Source organism: Gymnoscopelus microlampas, assembly GCF_963454915.1.
Source record: "Gymnoscopelus microlampas genome assembly, chromosome: 23".
Lineage (NCBI taxonomy): Eukaryota > Metazoa > Chordata > Actinopteri > Myctophiformes > Myctophidae > Gymnoscopelus > Gymnoscopelus microlampas.
This window is the reverse complement of record NC_139960.1, coordinates 7,895,668-7,918,996: the sequence shown is the minus strand read 5'-3', so window position 1 is coordinate 7,918,996 and position 23,329 is coordinate 7,895,668. Positions and strand designations below refer to the sequence as shown.

Genomic DNA, 23,329 nt, shown 5'->3' with positions numbered 1-23,329 from the left:
CTCATATGTAGCTAAAATCTAAAATGACCGATGCTTTCCCGGTTTGAATGGATTAAGTGAAGTCGTCTTCCTTTATTTAAGATTGCTCTCAAACTGAGGACACTGGTGTGTGTGTGTGTGTGTGTGGTGTGTGTGTGTGTGTGTGTGTGTGTGTGTTTGTGTGTGTGTTGTGTGTGTGTGTGTGTGTGTGTTAGAGTTCAATGACACGCACTGTCACACCGAATTGTTACGGGCCTAGTCGCCAAAGTGTTCTTGCAGAATAAATCGCCACAAAAGTATTGCCCAGAAAAGAGCAATCCAATTTTAGTGGCGGGTGAAATGACCTGAGCTGTCAAACAGTTCCTCCGATGGCTGAGTGAACTGGCTGTGTGATTGCCTCCCTCGTGTTGCCAGAGAATCATCCCCACACTGGAGGAGCGTCGACATGTGGCTCATGAGGCGTTTTCCTTCTCTCTCTCAGAGTGTGTTGTTGGGGTATAAATGACAGTGGCGTGCACAGACATTTTGAGGGGCAGGTGCTCAAGTAAATCATACTTTTTTTTGTTTACTTGGTCTGCTCTTTTTTCCCTCTACACCTATACCTCTTTGCCAAAAATAGCAGATCTACAAGCCCACAACGCCTCGCAGCGCGAGGCGTTGTGGGCTTGTAGATCTGCTATTTTTGGCTAAAGTTCTCCTCAGAAAAGGGATGCTAGGTTTCGAGTGGTTATTGTAAAAAGATCATATACAAATATCACATAAAGATTTGGCGGACCCCCTGTAGTAACTCTGAGGACCCCCTAGGGGTCCCGGACCCCCTGTTGAAGACCCCTGCTGTAAACAGATTTTTTTTTTCTTTTTTTCAAAAGGGCACTTCTGGTCAAGAGGGCAAAGGGCAGGTGCTCTAGCGCCACCTAGAGTCTATTTGTGCACGTCCCTGATAAATGAAGCATAATCCCTGATGTGTTCCGTTTCCTTCATGTCTTCCAGGTATGATGTTGACTCCAAGAGTGCCAACCTGTCCAAACATGTGAGTACCAATTTGACAAATTATTATTATTTTGTTCAAATCAAGCTTTGTTTATAGAGTACATTTAAAACAATCGAGATTGACCAAAGTGCTGAACACAGTCAAATCAAAGCATCAACAAAACATGCATGTGTATCCACATAGTATCAAAAAAACACAATTGAAATAAAAATATGTACCAAGAAGTCAGGTGTAATCAAAGGCCAATGAAAATAAATGAGTCTTGAGAAGAGACTTGAACGCCTCAATGGACTGGGCACTGGTTAAGGCAGGGGTGGGCAACTTTAATGGTGGAGAGGGCCACTATATTTCCACACTCACTTCAGAGGGCCACATTGCATATACTGTCTCCGTATTTTAACTTTTTTTGACATTCTATGTCACACAAAAGTAACAAAAATAGCCGATCTACAAGCTCAAAACGCGTCGCAGTGCGACACGTTTTGAGCTTGTAGATCTGCTATTTTTAACCCTTTTTTTCATTGGAATCCAGATTTTTTTTTTGCTATTTTTGAATTGGAATCCTGAAAAGTAACATTTTTATTTTATTTAAAATGCATTTAGTTATACTTATGTTAACTTTATGAACTTAAATACAAATACATTGGACATAAAAAATGTTAATACTAGTCATTAAGCTACTAATAGACTGAAGTAATTAAAGCGGGTCATGTTTGCATGTTTGGAATTGTAACAGCTGAAATTAATAATATATCAGTATTCAGATATTAACCTGCGGGCCGCATTAAGTGAAGGTGGGGGCCGCATGTGGCCCCCGGGCCGCCAGTTGCCCATGTCTGGGTTAAGGGCAGGCTATTCCAGAGCGAAGGGGCTGCAACAGCCCCTTCGCATCTGTTTCACACATCTGTTTCATTTTAAGATTTCTTTGGCTAATCAAAAAAAGCAGATATACAAGCTCATAGCCCGGCACAGAGTGCCGTGCCACGAGCTTGTAGATCTGCTATTTATTTATTTTTATCGTGAAAATGTGTATAAAATTATAATGTGCATTTTGTCACAAAATCTTTGAATATATTTATATATTTTTTAAACCGGAAACCTTTCACTCAAATATTTGCTTCTGAGGATTCTACAAATGTCTTCTAAATCCTAACAGTTTTTTGAAAAAACTTATGTTGCTATAATATCAGTGGTTCTCAAACCTTTTCATGTCAAGGACCACCAAAATGTATTTGGCCGTGGACCCCCATCTCAAAATATGTTGTTCCAGGGACCCCAGAAGCAAAGATTTGAGTTAAAAATGTTCACTTTAATTTTTTTGTATATATATTCATTGATTTGCACAAATTTTCACGATAAAAAAAAAGAATAGCAGATCTTGTATAGCAGAGCTTGTATATCTGCTATTTTTTAATAGCCCAAAGTATAAAATAATGGTTAAAGTGGTTACACTAGATGCGTTCCCGGTTTCAATGGGTTAAGTAATAAATGGGCTACATTGGGTGTGTTTTCTGCTCTCTGTCGCCCCCTGCAGGACTTCCTGGGCCAGGCACACTGTACTCTGGGGGAGGTGGTGGGCTCGCTAGGCAGCCGTTTGGACAAGCCTATGGGGTGAGTCCATCCAGGGACGTGCACAGATAGACTCTAGGTGGCGCTAGAGCACCTGCCCTTTGCCCTCTTGACCAGAAGTGCCCTTTTGAAAAAAATACAGGTTTTTCAACAGGGGGTCCTCGGAGTTACTACAAGGGGTCCGCCAAATCTTTGTGATATGATTTTTCTTTTTACCATAACCACTTGAAACCTAGCATCCCTTTTCTGAGGAGAACTTTAGCCAAAAGTAGCAGATCTACAAGCTCGAAACGCAAAGCGGCGCGTTTCGAGATCTAGCTTGTAGATCTGCTACTTTTGATGCTTTTGAATTTGAATCCTGAAAATGAACAGTTTTGGACGTATGAGGTTTCCACCCGACAGAGACGTTATACTCCATCCTACGTTGGATGTCGTGGCACCTTGTGTGCTTGTAGATCTGCTATTTTTGGTTTATTTTGCCGTAGTTGTAAGAGCTGACATTGAATCATTTGACGGATGTATAATAATCAGCAGAGTCCTGCCTTTCATACGCACGCACGTGCGTGCGCGCACACACACACACACACACACACACACACACACACACACACACACACACACACACACACACACACACACACACACACACACACACATTGAGGATGTGTACACTTCAGAATTCTAGTGGTTATCTGTTATGTTAACCATGGCATGACATCACATACTGTATCAGTGGTGTAAAGTAACTAAGTACATTTACTCAAGTACTGTACTTGTGTACAATTTTGAGGTGCTTTTACTTGAATACGTCAGTTTTTTTGATACTTGGTACTTCTACTCCACTACATCTCAGAGGCAAATATTGCACTTTTTTTACTCCACTATACGATTATTTGAAAACTTTAGTTCAGGATTCACATTCAAAAATAGCAAATTGCGATGCAACACATTTTGAGCTTGGAGATCTGCTATTTTTGATACCTTAGTGTGACACAGTAGTACGATCTTGCAGGGCAAAAAACTAGGGTTACAATATGGAGATAAGAGGTTTCTGCCCGACAGCAACGATGTGCAAAAAAAAGCAGCACAACAGGTACTGTATGAACACAAGGTTAAAAATAGAAGCCAATGCAGATGTGTGCACAAGGTGCAGCAATTCAATACGTAACATAATATAGAACATAGCGTTCAGCTGAGACATAAAGGAATGTTTTTGAACCCAATAAAGGTAGGGTAAGTGATTTTCTTTGGTTAAAATAAGTGTTAAATAGCTCTATATTCTGATAGTACTCATTGCTATAGAGTGTTTGCTCAGTAACAGGAGTCTCATTGTCTCTCCAGCTCTTTATAAAACAGAAAATGCATTTTCGTTTCAGTTTCAGTTTCATTTCCAATTTTATCCAATCAGGATAGAGAACTCAATCAGGATATAGATTAAACAAGTGCAATTGGAAGTGATGACACTAAGAAATGAGCAGGCAAAATTGGAACTGGAACACTATAAAAATGAAGCTTAAAAATGGGTACTTTCTCCTGATTGGCTGAGATTTTGACACCTACCGGAAAATGTATTTTCTGTTTATTAAAGGTATACGGGGGAGTTCAGAGGTAAATAAACACCAGCAGTACTTTTCCCCGACCACCAGGGGGTGACGCAGGAGGGAGTTCCATAGCGAGGTACTTTTTAAGGGATGGTGCCCCAAAACAGGTTGCTTTATTGGGATACAATATGCGGAAATTCCCGCCCTGCTGGTTCTCTGAATTTTTATTTTTAAATAGGCCCTTTCATGATAAATTGACCACATATATGAAGTCAAACAACTACATTCTATCCACACGCTATCTTAAAAGTAAATTCGGTGCCTCAAAAACGAAGTTTGAGAGCGTTTTAAAACCGAAAGTCAACGTTCATACGGACACGGACGCGCACGGACGCGCACATGCGTGCGTTGATTTACGTCCCGGACATAAACATAGAACACATAAACATTAGGGAAAATGCGGATTTCAGAAGGAGGACTGGGTTTCAATGAAGGAAAACACCCCAGCATCATTATATAGTGGCTGATAGAGGGGAAAAAATGCAATATATATATATATATATATTTTTTTAATTTAGGCTTAATGTTCCCTACAATGCCTTTAAAGAGCTGGAGAGACGGGGAGACATCTGTTACTGAACAAACACTCTATAGTAATGATTACTATCAGAATATAGTGCTTTAACCTTTTAACAAAATACTTTTTGTTTTAACCAAAAAATATCACTTACCCTACCTTTAAATTATCGCTGTCATCTGGGTCCCCCCCCAAAAAAAATAATCATGGGGGTCCCCCTCATGATTTGGGAACCACTGAGCAACACAATGCACAGTCACCCCATAACTGACATGTTTATGTCATTGACTATGACTCACGATACAACTTGACAACACAACAACACAACAGGTGTTAACTTAGATTATACACTTTGAATGGCTTTTATGCTGAGTGTGAATGGCTGTGTGTGTGTGTGTGTGTGTGTGTGTGTGTGTGTGTGTGTGTGTGTGTGTGTGTGTGTGTGTGTGTGTGTGTGTGTGTGTGTGTGTGTCAGACTCGCACCTGTCACAGAGAAGACCTTAATGAGTGCTAATTACAGATAATTACACTTTCAATCAGCGTGTGTGCATGTGTGTGTGTGTGTGTCCCTTTCTCTTCTCTGAGTGATTCTGAATTAATTTGCTTTTCTAGCGCAAATATTTTGTCCATCTGCAATTTTTTTGCTGCCGATGGTCGATAGGAATATTTTGACACAGGCACAACCTTAATTCAAGATATGTCTGGAGATTTTTTTTGCTAGAAACAGATCTGCCAACTCCACTCCACCTGTTCACCCTGAGTCCCCGTAATAATGAATGATTGAGAGAAAAAAAAAGAATGAGAAAACAGCTTGCTTATCCTGTTCCTGCATGTGAAGACGGCTTTTCCCATTGCCATTCCAGCAAGTTGTGAGCTTGTAAGCTCATAATTTTGCTGGAAAATTTCTGGCACTGTAGTGAAAACTTGGCTTAAGTCATTTCAAAGTCCCCTAGTTTGATCCCAAACTGTGGGCCAATTTACTTTGGAGGGTCCCCAGATGATTATCTATCTATCTATCTATATATACATTTCTAAACCCAAAACCCCCAAAAAAATCCTGCCACTGTGTGGGACTAAACACAAAAACAACATATCAATGTCACTAACAAGACACGCCACAACGTGCAGAATTACTACGCGCAGTCTGTAGGCCACTTCATACTGCTCAGCACACATCTGCCCCCTCGCAGCATAATTAATTGCGGCCAACACAAACTCACAACATTACAGTCGGCCATGTTGTTCCTTAGCGTCATCGCCGACCACCGCCCAACGAGACCCAAGTGAGGTCAGACAACACACTCCATATTTGGGCATAGCTCCATTGGGAACATCTCCTATTATGGCTTTATATAACCGCCCAACGAGACCCAAGTGAGGTCAGACAACACACTCCATATTTGGGCATAGCTCCATTGGGAACATCTCCTATTATGGCTTTATATATTATATAGAGACCAACAAACACAAAGCACCGCGCAGCGGCTAGGGTGGAGGGGCGCGCAGCGCCCCGACCCTCTAGTAATGTACAATATAGTTTTCTCACTCAACAGTAAACAAACCAACATACAGTATAAGTGTATACAGGGAATCTGCACTTTTCAATTTACAATTTACCTCTCAGTACGAGGCGTTGTGACCTTGTAGTTCTACTATTTTCACAATATTTATCTGTGGAACCGAGTCAAACTAAAATGTAATGCCTCAGCTCCTGCAATTCCAAGTGCTTGTCAGGGCCGGGGGTCCCCATTTCAAATATGATTATTTTGGGGGGTCACGGCCTGAAAAGTTTGGGAACCCTTGTTCTACGTAACTCACAGCGAAAGAATGAGCTGAAATTGAAACAAGCTATAACACTGAAAGTGTGAGGGAATGATTGTGATTGGCCGCCTTCACCTGTAGCCTAACATGCAGGGCGAGTGGGGGTATCATCTATCTACTTTATATTGTTACATTTTGCGACGCGGTTCATATCTTCATGCATGTTCATAATGATGATGATTGTCAAGCCTCGGTGGCGCACGCTCTCCTGTGAGGCGAGGCAACGAAAGGCAAATGTATTTGTACGGCACAACAAGGCAATTCAATGTGCTTTACACAAAACATTAAGCAAAGAAAACACATTATAGAAGGAGGGTGAGGGTGTACTCGATGTGTGATGAGGTGGTGTCACATATCGTCTCCATCTTTCAACTTTTTTTTAGCATCTTTTTTTTTCTAAAAAAATATATATATTCAAAGATTTGCACACATTTTCACGATTTTTCAAAAATAGCAGATCTACAAGCTCGTAGCGCGGCACTCGGTGCCGCGCTATGAGCTTGTATATCTGCTATTTTTGAGTAGCCCAAAGTGTAAAATAATACTTTTTAGCTCAAATCTAAAAATGACACAGTTCCAGGTCTTTATCCGTGCTATTGAACACCCTTTACACCTGTGTGTGTGTCGGTTTTATACATATTGAGCAAATGAAAAGTATTACAAAGCGATTCTGTTTAAACCTCCTAACTCCATTGGATCCTCAAATTGTCAGTCAAACCACCTATAGTAACTCCAACTTGTGGAGATGTTGTTTTGTCCTTGACGAAGTCAGACGGGAAAAAAATCTCCACATTAATGGTCAAAAACCTCCTCCACTTGAGCTGTATTTGGGTAAAGTGGTGGTAATATAAGGACACATTCAAGTAACTGACAATGTATTAAGTCACCATACCAACTTTGATGAGGCAGTATTGTGGTGTTCTAAAACCTATTTTTTTCCCATTGCCTGAAAGGTTTATATTTTGGACATAGCTGGTTTGTGCCCGACAGCAGAGATATGGAAAACTCAACCAGCTACCTTATGCCATTGTGGGTTAGTTAAAGTTTTATTAGAAAATATCATTGCATGACAATATAAATGATGATGTTTCTTACAATTCAAGAGGACTGCTCTTAACGCATTAAGACCTGAAGCCGATTCTACATGTCTCCTAAAGCTCAACAGTATTCTGAAAAACGTATGTTTCTATATCAGTGGTGCTAAATCTTTTTCATGTCAAGGACCCCAAAATGATATGTATTTGGCCGCCGACCCCCATCAAAATATTTTGTTCCAGGGACCCCCAGAAGTAAAGATTTCAGTTAAAAATGTTCGCTTTAGAAATATATATATATTCAAAGATTTGCACACATTTTCACGATTTTTCAAAAATAGCAGATCTACAAGCTCATAGCGTGGTACTCGGTGCAGGACAATTTTCTCTCGGTGGTGCGACGAGACAAAAATTGGTCTGGCGGAATCCCTGGTCTCCATGGTTCAAGTAACTGATGATAACCATTTCAAGCAGTATAGACTTTCTACACAAGGGTAATAATGTGTGTGCGTGTGTGTGTGTGGGGAGGGGGTTGGGGGGTTGGGCGGGGAGGTAGAGGTGGTGCTGACTTAATTACCCATGTCTCTCTCCAGACACTGATTGCAAATCCTTGCGTCTTGATTAGGGGATTCACAGCATAGCCTCAAAGAGAGAGAGAGAGACAGACAGACAGAGATGATGTGGTGGAAAAAGTACTCAAATTCTTTACTTAAGTAAAAGTACCAATACTGCAATATAAAAATACTCTGTTACAAGTAAAAGTCCAGAATTAAAAATTTACTTGAGTAAAAGTACAAAAGTATTGGCATCAAAATGTACTTAAAAGTACCAAAAGTAAAAGTACTAAATATTTGAAAATAGCCGATCTACAAGCTCACAACGTGTCGCGATGCGACGCGTTGTGAGCTTGTAGATCTGCTATTTTCAAATAGCCTAGGTTTAAAATAGGTTTAAAGTCGTTAATGTATGTTTTATAATGTAATAATTTACATCTGAAAAGTAACTAGTAACTAAAGTTTTCAAATAATTGTAGTGGAGTAAAAGTACAATATCTGCCTCTGAGATGTAGTGGAGTAGAAGTAAAAGTATTGGAAATTGGAAATACTCAAGTAAAGTACAAATACCTCAAAATGCTACTTAAGTATAGTACTTAAGTACATGTACTTAGTTACTTTCCACCACTGTGTGTGAGGGAAAGAGAGGAGATGAGATGTTCTGAAGAGCGTTGCGCCTTCGGCTGATTTATACTATACTGTAGGTTGAGTTTTGTGTCGTGCTGTTAAAAAAGCAGATCTACGGGTAGCTCTCCACCGCACCGACAAAGTGTTGGAAAGTGTCTGTTGCCGAAAATCTGCTGTTGAATGGGCGGTGGGTACACCGTCGGGTCACAAGTTGTAGGGAAGCGTCGAAAGTTGTTTTGACCGTCGGATAGCATCAGGCTTGTTGTTGAAAAAGACGTCACCGCATAGTCTATTTTTAGCACCGTAGTAGCCGTCTGTCGGTGTCGGCTCTAAGGTACTCATATTTTGTACTTTTACCTAAGTAAAAGTAGCAATAGTAATACTGCAATGTAGAAATACTCTGTTAGTAAAAGTAAAGTAAAAGTCCGGAATTCAAAATTGACTTGAGTAAAAGTACAAAAGTAAGACACCTGCTCCGCTGTATGGAAAAACGGGCATTTTGATTTCAAAGTTTCAATCTAACACAGGGGTCTTCAACAGGGGGTCCGGGACCCCTAGGGGGTCCTCAGAGCTACTATAGGGGGTCCGCCAAATATTTGTGTAATTTTTAGCGGCGCTAGCCGCTCTATACCTTTAGGTATAGAGCGGTAGCCCTCTATACCTGGCTTTTGCGTCAACGTTCTGATTGGTCAGACACGTCAACAAAGTGATTGGTCAAACTTCACGTGACACGTGGCTATAAACACATTATAAACACTTATTGATGACAAAATGTATCAAAGGCGCCGCTACCTTCACACAGGTGTGATTTTTTTTTTTGTGTTTTTCTTTTTACATTAACCACTTGAACCCTAAAGAATCCCTATTCTGAGGAGTACTTCAGCCAAAAATAGCAGATCTACAAGCTCACAACGCCTCGCACTGCGAGGCGTTGTGAGCTTGTAGATCGGCTATTTTTGGCAAAGAGGTATAGATGTAGAGGGGAAAAAAGAGCAGACCGTGTACGCAAAGAAAGTTGAATCTTAAACACAATTTTATACAATATAGAGTAGGGGGTCCCTGCTTCATCTCTCTCTCAGCCAGGGGGTCCTTGGGCTGAAAACGTTGAAGACCCCTGATCTAACGGTGACAATAATATTGGTATCAAAATGCATTTTTTTTTAAATTGTACCTATTGTTATGGACATACTGACTGAGTTGAGATACAAAGTGAGTGAGAGACACACAGACAGAGAGCGAGAGGGAGAGAGAGAGAGGAAGGGGGAGATGAGGGAGATGGGTAGATGAAGAGAGGAAGAGAGAGGGAGCAAGAGATGACGAACAAGAGAAATAAACAGATTGCTGCTTAACTGAGAGCAGCATTCTCTGCTTGTAAGGCAATTACTGGTACGGAATCTAATACATTGGCCCTGAGCCTTACCGCTTGTTTACACCTGCTCCACTGTATGGACATTTTTGATTTGGCATTTTGATTTCAAAGTTTTAATCTAACGGTGACAATAAAAATATTTTGAAAATGGCAGATCTACACGCTCTGTGTCGCATCGCAACGCATTGTGAGCTTGTAGATCGGCCATTTTCAAATGGCCGAAATGTATATAGTGCTGATGGTGGTTAATGTATGTTTTGTAATAATAATCAAAATCTACGTAAGTAGTAGTCTAAGTAACTAAAGTTTTCAAATAATTGTAGAGGAGTAAAAGTATAATATTTGCCTCTGAGATGTAGTGGAGTAGAAGTCAAAGTACAGAAAATTGGAAATACTCAAGTGAAGTAAAAAATAATCCCTTAGTTACTTTTCACCACTGACTATACTTTTCATAAATCAGCCAGCATAATGGAAAGGATGTGACTCAGAAATAGAACGGAGATATGGATTCTATACTGTACCCGAGCAGGGTGCCCTGCCTGATAGAGTTGTCATAGCGACAACATCTTTGTGTGTGTGTGTGTGTGTGTGTGTCGGGGGGGGGGTTGTGGGTGTGTTTATGTGTGCACATTAACGTTAGTATTGTTTTTAGCGGCGCTAGCCGCTCTATACCTTTAGGTATAGAGCGGATATTAGCCCTCTATGCCTGGCTTTTGCGTCAACGTTCTGATTGGTCAGGTGCGCCAACGTTCTGATTGGTCAGGTGCGTCAACGTTCTGATTGGTCAGGTGCGCCAAAGTTGTGATTGGTCACTATTCATGACATCACTATGATGTCATGAATATAGAATTCGATGTCTATATAAACGATGACAATGACTTCATCTTATTATTCATTTGGCTAAAGTCTCCGTCTAGGTAAGTTATTTAAAGTTAATATGACGAATAGAAAGAGAAAGATACAAGAACAGATGAAGGGTGAATGTATAGAAAGTCTGAGTTCGGGACCCAGTCATCCGTTATGACAGAATGGTTTGATAGAGACGATCGAGAATCCAAGAGTCCGTTAAGGTTCTGATTGGTCAGGCCCGTCAAGGTTGTGATTTGTCAGGCAAGGGGACTATTCATGACATCACTATGATGTCAAGGTTTATTTTTTATTTCCTCATGTTTTTTTTTGTATATATTTTTATTTGGCTAAAGTCTCCTTCTAGGTAAGTTATTTAAAGTTAGATCCTCAATTTAACTTTATCTGTCGTCGACGCTCTGATTGGTCAGACCCGTCAACAAAGTGATTGGTCAAGCTTCACATGACACATGACTATAAACACATTATAAACACATATCGATGACATAATGTATTCAAAGGCGCCGCTACCTTCACACAGGGTGTGATTTTTATTTTACCTATTGTTACGGACGTGTACTGACTGAGTTGAGTGAAGTGAGTGAGAGATGGACAGAGAGAGAGAGAGAGAGGAAGAGAGGGAGGAAGAAGGAGAAGGTACAGTAGATGAAGAGAGAGGGAGTGAGAGATGGCGAACAAGAGAAAGAAACAGATACTGTAGCTGCTTAACTGAGAGCAGCATTCTCTGCTTCTAAAGCAATTACTGTTACGGAATCGAATACAATGGCCTTGAGCCTTACCACTTGTCTACACCTGTTCCGCTGTGTGGAAAACCGGGCATTTTAATCTAACGGTGACAATAATAAAGATACAAGCTCTCTAGCTCTACAAGTTGTTATGATCTTGTAGATCTGCTATTTGCTGCAAATGGTCTCACCAGGATATGGACGCTAGGGTTCCATTCGTTAAAGTAAAGAAAATCCTTTCACGCAAAGATTTGGCGGCCCTCCTGTAGTAAGTAAGTAAGGACCCCCTAGGGGTCCCAGACCCTCTGATGAAGACCCCTGCTATAAACAAACCTCAACACAAAGCATATTTCTGGGATGTAATTTCTTTATGATAAGGCTGTCATCTGAAAAGCCATTTCCCTGCCAAGCGCCCCTCGTCGGGGCTTGAATTACCTTCACGCTGAGGTCCTCGACCCCAATTCTATGCCGTCTAAGTGACTGCCTGAGTGGATTTCTCAGAGAGGGGGCCTCGTCGATGACGAGGACGGCATCTGCAATCACATTGTTCTGTACTGTCTCTAACAACACATTCTGAGAGTGTGTGTGTGTGTGTGATCATAGATGGTACATGTCTTGTCCAGATACTAGATAGTATTCTGGTGGGATTGGTGGCGACCCTATTCTGGAGCCAAAATTTGCCAAATAAAATGCAGATCTACAAGCTCAAAATGTGGCATTGTGTGCTTGTAGATCGGCTGTTTTTGTTTAAAGAAAAACGTTTTTGGTGCTCCTTAAATTTTGGTGGGTGCTCCTAATTTTTTTCTGGTGCTTCTACATTTTTTAAGTGGTAGCACCGGTGCTACCAAGTTAAAAAGTTAATTTCGAGCCCTGATATATACACACACACACACACACACACACACACACACACACACACACACACACACACACACACACACACTGGTCCCGACCCACTCAAACTGACCCAACTGAAGTGACGATAAATGGCACAGAACATGAGTGCAGCTTTCTTTCACTATCGTCTCTTGCCGGGTGAAAACCCGGCAGTCCAAAACTGTTACTTTTCAGGATTCAAATTCAAAAGCGGCAAAAGTAGCAGTACGAGCAAAAAATGTGTCACTTCACGCCACATTTCGAGCTTGTTCTTTTGATGCTTCCGTGTGATGCTGTAGTGTAGTATGATCAAGTAGGGCATTAATCAGTGGTGGAAAAAGTACTCACATTTTTATTTGTACAGTTGACCTGGTCCATGCCAGACAGACGCCAAAATTGCCAGTTCTACCCCCCTACCTCACCTTTCCTGTCAGGACCGCTGCGCCTTCGGAAACGGTTACTTCACATGTGCAATGACACACACGCCACATCATGACTCATGACCAGTGTGTCTGTCCAGAAATAGAGGCCAGAGAGTTTAGAGCTGTGGTTCTCAACCTTTTCATGTCAAGGACCCCCAAAATCATATGTATTAGGCCGCGGACCCCCATCCCAAAATATTGTATTCCAGGGACCCCTCAGAAGCAAAGATTTGAGTTAAAAATGTTCACTGTAAAAATAAATAAATATATATATTCAAAGATTTGCTCTTGCGCAGCCTGCCACGGACGAGAAAGACGTTTTTTTTTGTTTTTTTTAAACAATTTTCATTTATTTTATTAATGTTTTCTCCTTACACAGAACCAGGAGATAACGTGATCCGAAGATTTACTGCTCCATTCACTCCCTGGTTAATCTATTTGGTAAATAACCTGTATCTCGGCTCCTGTGTTTTACTATGTATTTTTGGCGAGAGATGCTATTTTTAACAGCGCATAACAAGCTTAATTTTGCGGAAGCACAGTGAAACCCTCCGTGATTAGCAACCATCAGGGGTTCGACCATACTGGAGATAAATATTGTGTGACTACTTGAAAAGGTAAGAAAATCGAAAAATTCCTGGCAGTCTGGGCCTTATTTAGTAGTATATACTCGGACAGTTAAAGAGTTGACTACTTTTGCTGGGGACCCCCTGGTACCCCCCCCCCCCAGGACCCCTGGGCTTGCAGATATACAAGCTCATAGCATGGCTTGAGTGCAAACTGATGGACCGATCATTCATCGCCAAATTTATTTTGACGTGTGTGTGTGTGTGTGTGTGTGTGTGTGTGTGTGTGTGTGTGTGTGTGTGTGTGTGTGTGTGTGTGTGTGTGTGTGTGTGTGTGTGTGTGTGTGTGTGTGTGTGTGTGTGTGTGTGTGTGTGTGTGTGTGTGTGTGTGTGTGTGTGTGTGTGTGTGTGTGTGTGTGTGTCTCTCTCTCTCTACAGGGGGATTCCAGGGAAGAAATGTGGGAACATCGTTGTGAAAGCTGAAGAACTGAGTAACTGCAGAGTGAGTTATAAACAAATGCATTTACATATATCCATTTAATGTTCAATTCAATTCAAAAGAGCTTTATCGGCATGAGAAAACATACGTTTACATTGCCAAAGCAAAAGTGGAACAAAGCAAACAAAACAATGGATGTACAAATATATATTGAATATAAATAGGAATAACATACAAGTGTAAACAGAGCTTGGTACATTGCATCTTTGATGGAAGTCTATCTTAAACTATAAAGAATTTACATTTTCTGTCAGAAATAGTTATACATCCATAATTATAGGAGAGGTTAGCTTGGTAGAAACCTTTGAAACCGTTGACGGCAGTATTTCGTTTTGCATTATTTTGGTATAAAATCTTTACGACTAGTAGCAGCAATTTATTTATTGATCTTGAAAATGTGTGCAAATCTTTGAATATATACTTTAAAGCGAACATTTGTAACTAATGTTAACTAACTAACATTTGTAACTAACTAATGTTAACTAACTAACATTTGTAACTAACTAACTTGAAATCTTTGCTTCTGGGGGGTTCTACAAATGTCATCTAAATCCTAACAGTTTTTTTAAACGTATGTTGCTATATCAGTGGTTCTCAAACTTTTTCATGTCAGGGACCCCCAAAATGATATGTATTTGGCCATTGACCAACCCCATCTCAAAATATTTTGTTCTAGGGACCCCCAGAAGCAAAGTTTTAAGTAAAAAATGTATATATACATTCAAAGATTTGCACAAAATGTTCACGATTTAAAAAAAAAAAAAAAAAAAAATCTACAATCTCGTAGCACCACTTAAACCCTATATATTTGAGTTTGTATATCTGCTATTTTTGAATAGCCAAAGAAATCTTAAAATGAAAAAATCTTTAAAGTTAGTTGCTCTGTTTATATGAACAGTATGTCTGTGTACCGAGGTCATTGGGTGTAAACAGTGCAGGGATACACACAATGATTTGTAGTCCTTAAGGTGGTTGTAGTCCATTAGACATCCTCTCCTGTCACAACAGCTCACAAATCTTGCTGCTGTGTTTGCACATGGTTGTACTTCACCCAGCAGATATGGGATTTTTTTGTCATTAGTCATGTTTTCGAACTCTCCTTGGGTGATTGTATCTGTGGGAAGTACTGTATGCGTCTCTGATTCTCTCTCTCTCTCTCTCTCTCTCTCCTCTCTCCTCTCTCCTCTCTCTCTCTCTCTCTCTCTCGTCTTCCTTCTCTTCTGGGGTCGATGTGAGGTGTTGCTGCCTCCTTATTTGGGTGCATAGATTAATTAATAGATAGATGGGTCCATGGATGGATTAAATAACCACTTAAACCCTATATATTTAGTTGAACCGGGGTCCTCCAGGACTCTATATTCAATTCAATTCAATCTTCATCTCAGACCCAGGAAGATCCATATCACAATTAAAAAAAACAACACAATAAAATAACAGAAAAATGAAAAAAAAAGCACAATGTTCTGTTTCTGACATACATTACATTACATTACAGTCATTTAGCAGACTGCCAGACGCTTTTATCCAAAGCGACTTACAATAAGTGCATTCAACATAGGTAGGGAACCAAACTACTAATCACCAGAAGTCCTAAGTGCATTTTCTGCTTAAACAAGCAACCAAGAGTATACCTAGCGCTAAGGTAAAAGTGCAATATATCAGCTACCTACTTTCTTAAACAGATGAGACAAATAGCAAATGAGCAAGAGCTAAAACAAATAAGTGTATCGACTAAACAAGATCCAATAAAACAATACAATAATAAAACAAGAGTTCGTACAACTAGTTAACAACAAGTAGGCAAGGCGAAGAGGAAGGGTAGTGTTTCCTGAAGAGGTGGGTTTTCAGCCTGCGGCGAAAGATGGGCAGTGACTCTGCTGTCCTGACATCAGTGGGGAGTTCATTCCACCACTGTGGGGCCAGAACAGAAAAAAAGTTGTGACTGTGTAGATCGGCCAGAAGGACCCTTGAGCGACGAGGCAATCAGTCGCCCCGAGGTGGGAGACCGAAGTGGTCAGGCAGGGGTGTACGCATCCATACAAACACACGCCAATGGTTCCACAGTCGAGAGGAGAACCGTTATGACAGCGATGATGTCATTTACTGACTCAGATGCCCTACACATAAACCTGTACATACAGTAGGGGGCCAGTGACTTTGGCCAGTTTCACTTTCAAAACCTTTGCATCATGCATGTCACACAAACAGAATGCGATGTGTTTTGTTGATATAACACGTTTTTTTCATATAGAGTCCTATTCACAAATCCACCATTTAACTTCCTCAATCCACATGATCAAAACCATTGGTGTTGTGAGCCGCATTCTGTTTGTGTGACATGCATGATGCAAAGGTTTTGAAAGTGAAACTGGTTGAAGTCACTGGCCCCCTACTGTAAGGTTACGTAGCACAGCAGAGCAGGTGGGTACGCCCCCGACACTAACAAACATCTGCCTTGCACTCAGTGGTGTAAAGTAACTAAGTACATTTACACAAGTACTGTACTTAAGTACAATTTGGAGGTATTTTTACTTTACAGAGTATTTCCAGTTTTCAGTACTTTTATTTCAACTCCACTACATCTCAGATATCTCCAAATATCTCCTCTACACCAAACATCTCCTCTACACCTAATATCTCCTCTACACCTAATATCTCCTCTACACCAAATATCTCCTCTCTACACCAAATATGTCCTCTACACCAAATATCTTTGGCGATAATTGCTGTGTCACAAGCTTGTAGATCTGCTATTCTCGACAAATATTTGTCCCAGAATAGGGTTCATGTGGTTAATAGATAGATGGGTGGATGAATGGATTAGTTGGTGGATAAATGGCTAGATTGAATGGTTTAACCCAGTGATATTCAACTGGAGGCCCGCGGGCCACATCCGGCCCCAGCTGAACTTTCATTTGGCCCCTGGAACACATTCCATATTCCAAAGTACAGCAGTAGTAGTAGCTATTTCTGAGTTTTAAGTGGCTGTTGTCCATTAGACAGCATAGTCCTTCTACATACATTAGCTAGTTTTGAATGGATTTTGTCCTTCTTCCATGTCATACATTTTCATCCACTTGTAAGTTTTATACAGTATGATTCATTCATCCTCAATAGCGTCCTTGGCTGAATAATGGTCTAACTCTCAACTCATGGTTCTTGAAACACATCATAAGAGCTTGTGCCCTTATCAGCCGGATGCTCAAAAAAATAAAAACCTTTCCTTCATACGAACATGTAACCACTTTCACCTGGCCAGCCTGCCTCCACTATTCTCAAAGACGCTTCCATGCCAGGGCCCTATGCACCTAACACACTGAAATATCTACTTCCTATTTTCTCAATATCCAGATCAAAGCCTGTGCATTAAAGGACTGGCACAGAAATTATCCTTTCAAAAATCAAAATGCATTTATGCAGTATGAAGCATGCCCTAATAAGTTACCATAATGGCCATGTGTCCATTTTTGTGTCCTATATGACAAACGGTCAAATGGTTAACAACGAACACGGTCTTGTGGCCCCCAACTTCAAGTCATTTTACAATTGTGGCCCCCTGCCTAATCTAGTTGAATACCCCTGGTTTAACCCATTAAGACGTGAGGCCGATTCTACGTGTGTGTGTGTGTGTGTGTGTGTGTGTGTGTGTGTGTGTGTGTGTGTGTGTGTGTGTGTGTGTGTGTGTGTGTGTGTGTGTGTGTGTGTGTGTGTGTGTGTGTGTGTGTGTGTGTGTGTGTGTGTGTGTGTGTGTGTGTGTGTATATATATAGCTAAAATCTCAAGTGACACCGATGCTTTCCGCATTTCAATGGCTTAATTGTTTTTGTTTTTCCCCCCCATTGATTCTTTCCATTTATGTTCATTATTTTATTGTATGGAGTGAAACTCCTGCACCTACGGTACTTGCAAAATGTGAATTGCTATGACCTTCATCAGAGCGACGTGGTTGCTTTGCTCTGACAGAAGACGCTGTGTGGGAGTTTAAGCCATAAAGAGCGGGAACGCATCTGTGTCATTTTAGATTTTAGCTACAGTATATATGAGTGTGTGTGTGTGTCACGATTTTTCAAAACAAATTGCAGATCTACAAGCTCATGAGCCTGTATATCTGCTAGCTTTTGGAAATAATAAAATGAATAGCAAATCTTTGAACATACATATATACGTATGTATTTTTAAAGCCAACATGTTTCACTCAAATCTTTGCTTCGGTCAGATTTTCCATGATTTAAAAAAAAATAGCAGATCTACAAGCTCGTAGCTTGAGCTTGTATATCTGCTATTTTTGAATAGCCAAAGAAATCTAAAAATACAGAGATGAAGCGTTCCCGGATTGAATGGGTTAAAACACTCAGAATGTCATTGACATTATTTCTCTCGGCATCAATGCTGGAGAGTCGGCCAGGTGTGCAGACAAACCATGAGATTAAAACCCATTAAGACCTGCAAATGCATTCTAAATCAGTAGTTCTCAAACTGTTCGTGTCAAGGACCCCAAATTGATGTATATATATTTGGCCGCGGACACCCCCATCTGAAAATGTTTTGTAACAGGGAGGCCCTAGAAGAGAAGAATTGTGTTAAAAAAAATCATTCAGAATGTTAACCACTTCAGCCCTATATACATTTTGGTCATTTGAAAATAGCCGATCTACAAGCTCACAATGTGTCACATCGTGACACATTGTGAGCTTGTAGATCGACTATTTTCAAACGATTTTTGAAAAACTTGTGAAATGGGACATTCTGCATAATGAATACTTACTACTTTTGGTACTTTAAGTGCATTTTGATACCAATACTTTTGTTATTTTACCTAACCTAACCTACCCCCCCCCCCTCTCTTTCTTTTTTGTACATATTTTTCACCCTTCATACTTCATACCAGTAACCTGTAAACTGATTGTATGACATTCTGTATAGTAGTGTGTATATCTGTCTGTCTCTTATATGTCAACATGATTTGTGTGCATGGGGATCTCATCTTAAACAAGCTAAGTGCTTAATGAGCTATCCAGTTTAGTAGACCTTGTATTGCGAATTTGTACTTCCGTGTACTGTTATGTACTGCCATGTACTGTTCTCATGTCTTACTAAATAAAGTACATCAATCAATCAATCAAGGAAATTTTGAATTCCGGACAACAGACTATTTCTACATTGCAGTATTGATACTTTTACTTAAGTAAAAGAATTGAATACATTTTTCCACGACTGTCTATTCCCCCATGATGGATTTCAACCTGGGGGGTCTCTCTCCGTAGGAGTCTGTGATGATGCAGTTTTGTGGGAATAAACTGGACAAGAAGGATTTCTTTGGGAAGTCGGACCCCTTCCTGGTTTTCTACCGCAGCAACGAAGATGGAACGTGAGTGTCCTTATCTTCACTCCTTCCTTTGTTTCCGTCATCCATTCATTTTCAGCTCAGTTCCTCCTCTTCCCGCTGGAGGAATAGTTTTTTTAATCGATGCGCGCGTGTGTGTGTGTGTGTGTGTGTGATGTGTGTGTTTCCTCTTTATGTGGACATAAATGAATGGTTGAAACGTGTAGGTTTACCATCTGCCATAAAACAGAAGTGGTGAAGAACACGTTGAATCCAGTATGGCAGGCCTTCAAGATCCCAGCCAGGGCTCTCTGCAATGGAGACTACGACAGGTCAGTTCGGTTTGGACATTGATTTTCATTTCATTGTGGTCCTAGGTATTCAATTCATCAACATAGCATAATAAATCACACGATAATAATTGTCATCAACTAATACAAAACACTATTATGTACGAAAGGAGAAAAAGGAAAACTGGCGTCAGTGAATGACACCTCCGTTCTATGGGAATTTACATAGACCTCCCCTTGTGGTCTCCTGATAGATGGTGTTTCAGGCCAGTTTTGAAAGAAACCAGTGATTCACATCTTGTTTAATGCATGGTGTCAGGGTGACAGAGCAGTAGCAAGTCTCTCTGTAACATGTATACATACGGCAGTGGTTCTCAAACTTTTTCAAATTGAAATGTATTATGTATCAACCCCCCATTTGAAAAGGTTTTGTGCCAGGGACCCCTATAAGAGAAGATTTATGTAAACAAAAAAAGTTGAATAAAAATTATTAAAAGTTTTCCATTGTTTGAATAGCCAACATATAAATGGATAAAGTGGAAACATACCTTTAACAATTAAAGGTATCTTTTCTTTGCTTAAAATAAGTGTTAAATAGCTCTATATTCGGATAGTACTAATTGCTATAGAGTGTTTGTTCAGTAACAGGAGTCTCCGGGTCGCGGGGGCGGGTTGAGCCATAGATTTATATATGGGTTCGCGGGGCGGGTTGAGGCGGGTTGCGTTCCGTGGCGGGGCGGGGCGGGGCGGGTCATGAAAAAACCCGACCCGCGCATCACTACTACCCACCTTTAAAGTGTTTTTTTTACGTGGTTTGGTGTTTGCAGGGTAAACTTTGAGCACATGGTAAATAAATGAGGTGGGATTTGGGCTGCAGACAAAAATGTCAAACAAAATGTATGGATTTGTTCTACTGGAAGGGTTGGACAAAACCGCTAACAGCCTTTTTGAATTATGCACGATGCTGCCAGGTTCCTGTGGATTATTCAATGTATTCTGCAGTTGCAGCGATTTGTCAAAAAAAAAAAGAGTTGAGGGGGGATTTAGTTTTACTATCACAAGACAGTGGAGAGTGTTGGCTTGGTTTTGGCAGATCACTATTACAATGTTCCTGTACATTCTCTTCCTCTTTTGCACTTAATTTGACTCGAGTCAAAATACTGTATGGACGGAGTTGATAAATGTTAAATGGTGCATTTATATAGAGCTTTTATCCAAAGCGCTTTACATAGATTGTGCATTACATTCACCCATTCACACACACATTCATACACCGATGGCAGAGCAAACCATGCAAGGCACCAACCTGCTCATCGGGAGCAATTAGGGGCTCAGCGTCTTGCTCAAGGACACTTCGACACTAACTCTGGGGGATCGACCGATCTACCGGCCACTCTACCCCTGAGCCACTGCCGTCCGTTGATCACAGTTGTTCAGTTGCATTGCAACCCATTAAAACCGGCAAAGCATCTGTGTCATTTTAGATTTTTGCGTTGGCTATTTAAAAATAGCAGATATACAAGCTCAGCTTGTACATATGCTATTTCTTTTTACATTTTTGATTTACAAGGCATTTGTGGAATCGGCCTCAAGTCTTAATGGGCTCAGCAAATCGGAATCCGTTTTATTTGTCACATCACAGGTTTACAGGTGTAAAGAAGTGGATGGAATTCTTTTTTTTTCATGCACACCATCATTTTGTAGTATGCCGTGTGAAGAGAGAGGACAGTTGTGGATAGGAAGAATGTCATTGTGGATATCTGAAATGTTCATTTTGACTAGGAAGAATTTAATTACAGATATCTGGAATACATGTCCAGCTATTAAATGTTAAAACGGTGTGTTTAACAACTCAGTGTGTCAGATTAAACTTTTTCATAGATTTTCATAGATAGCTTCATAGACTTGTTTGAAAGCACTGTCAGCGCTTTAGATTTTAACCACTTCAGCTATTATTTTATACTTTGGCTAATCAAAAATAGCAGATATATAAGCTCATAGCTATGAGCTTGTAGATCTGCTATTTAAAAAAAATCTTGAACATTTGTGACAAATCTTTGAATATATATATTTTTAAAGTGAATATTTTTAACTTTGCTTCTGAGGGTCCCTGGCACAAAATATTTTGAGATGGGGGTCCGCGGCCAAATACCAAACGTATGTACAAATAGCAACATACTGTGCGTTTTTCAGAACACTTTTTCAGAAGACATTCTTTTTAGAATCTGGTCCTCAGGTCTTAATTGGTTAATGTAAAAAAAAAACTAGGGGTCTCGGAGCCCCTGTTGAAGACCTCTGTTCCATACGTGTCCACTATTCATTGAGTGGAGCAGGTTTTCACATAGCTTCCATATACTTTGCTCCCTAGGCAGGCCCCCGGTTGTCAGTGTCTGTACAGTAAGCTGTTTGTGACAGCCTGACAGCTGTGATGGATTGGGCGACATGCCACATTCTGAATAATCCTCGGAGGAGAGGAGCGCTCATGTATATTTTATCAGACATTTTGATTACCCTGGATAGATGGCCAAAAGAGCTGCACAGAGGAAAGAATGACAGAAGGTGTGTGTGTGTGTGTGTGTGTGTGTGTGTGTGTGTGTGTGTGTGTGTGTGTGTGTGTGTTTGTGTGTGTGTGTGTGTGTGTGTGTGTGTGTGTGTGTGTGTGTGTGTGTGTGTGTGTGTGTGTGTGTGTGTGTGTGTGTGTGTGTGTGTGTGTGTGTGTGTGTGTGTGTGTGTGTGTGTGTGTGTGTGTGTGCGCGCGTGTGTGCGCGTGGGTGCGCGTGCGTGAATGGTCTGTGTGTCTCTCCAGACACACAGACCATTTTCTAGACGCCAAGACTCCTTGCAAAGCCAAACCGTATAACAAATCTAACAGCCAAGCATATGTTTTTTTAACAAGACAAAATTACTTCCTTATAGTTTCTCTCCAAATCTCCATTCCACACAAAACCACCTTTGCGTCGGTGGGTTTTCATTTTAAATGTTGGTTCACTCCTTGTCAATGTCGCCACGTAATAGCCATTTAATTAATGGTAGCTTGCAGCACAGCGGTGGCAAGTTAGGCCTGTCACAATTATTACTAGATCGCCTAATCGCAATTAGTTGACATAATCGCAATAATTTCGTCATCATTTCCATGTTACAAATGTTCAAATATTTTCAGACATTTCCAAAAATAGTGGAAATAGCAGATCTACAAGCTCAGTCGGCTATTTCCACTATTAATGTTTTTTTTTTTGTTGTATAAAGTAATTAAATGTGTATGTTATTTGTCATATCTGCCCCGTGCAACTTTTGTTTACAGAGCCTAAAAGCCAAACAGAAATTTTATTTGTATTCGTTACAATGTTCAACGACAGAAAATCTATTAAATCGTTAATCACAATTATTTGAGTGACGATTAATCGTCACGTAAAAATAATCGTGACAGCCTTATATACCAAACGAAACGATTATACCTAACTAAACACATTTTAAACTAGGGGAATCATGGCTGGAGGTTCCGGCTGTGGGTTCCGGATCAGAAAACCAAAAATGTTATTGATCCCAGCCAGGCTAGATGACCTGCGCTTGGCGGGGTGTTCATGCTCTCCAGTTCACCAGAGGTGTTGCTGTTATCAGTAATGAGGGAGGCAGGAGGGCTGAGCCAGCAGACGACTTCATTGATCAGACAGAGGCTGGTCCCCTGGCTTGAAAAGTCTTA

The 23,329-nt window shown here is 40.5% G+C and overlaps 1 protein-coding gene across 3 annotated transcripts in view; it reads left to right on the top strand.

Moving 5' to 3' along the window:
- LOC311039669 (copine-8) overlaps positions 1–23,329 on the top strand; it is a gene marked incomplete at its 5' end in the record, with an annotated part of 124,824 nt that overhangs the window by 62,175 nt on the left and 39,320 nt on the right. For 2 of the 3 annotated variants that reach the window (XM_084049619.1, XM_084049618.1), the window contains 5 exons: positions 970–1,009; positions 2,505–2,581; positions 13,957–14,020; positions 19,281–19,384; positions 19,567–19,671. In XM_084049619.1, coding sequence (XP_083905745.1) covers positions 970–1,009; positions 2,505–2,581; positions 13,957–14,020; positions 19,281–19,384; positions 19,567–19,671 — 390 coding nt within the window. Of the gene's footprint in view, positions 1–969; positions 1,010–2,504; positions 2,582–13,956; positions 14,021–19,280; positions 19,385–19,566; positions 19,672–23,329 lie in introns of those variants that run through there. The other variant, XM_084049620.1, reaches the window with a different exon arrangement.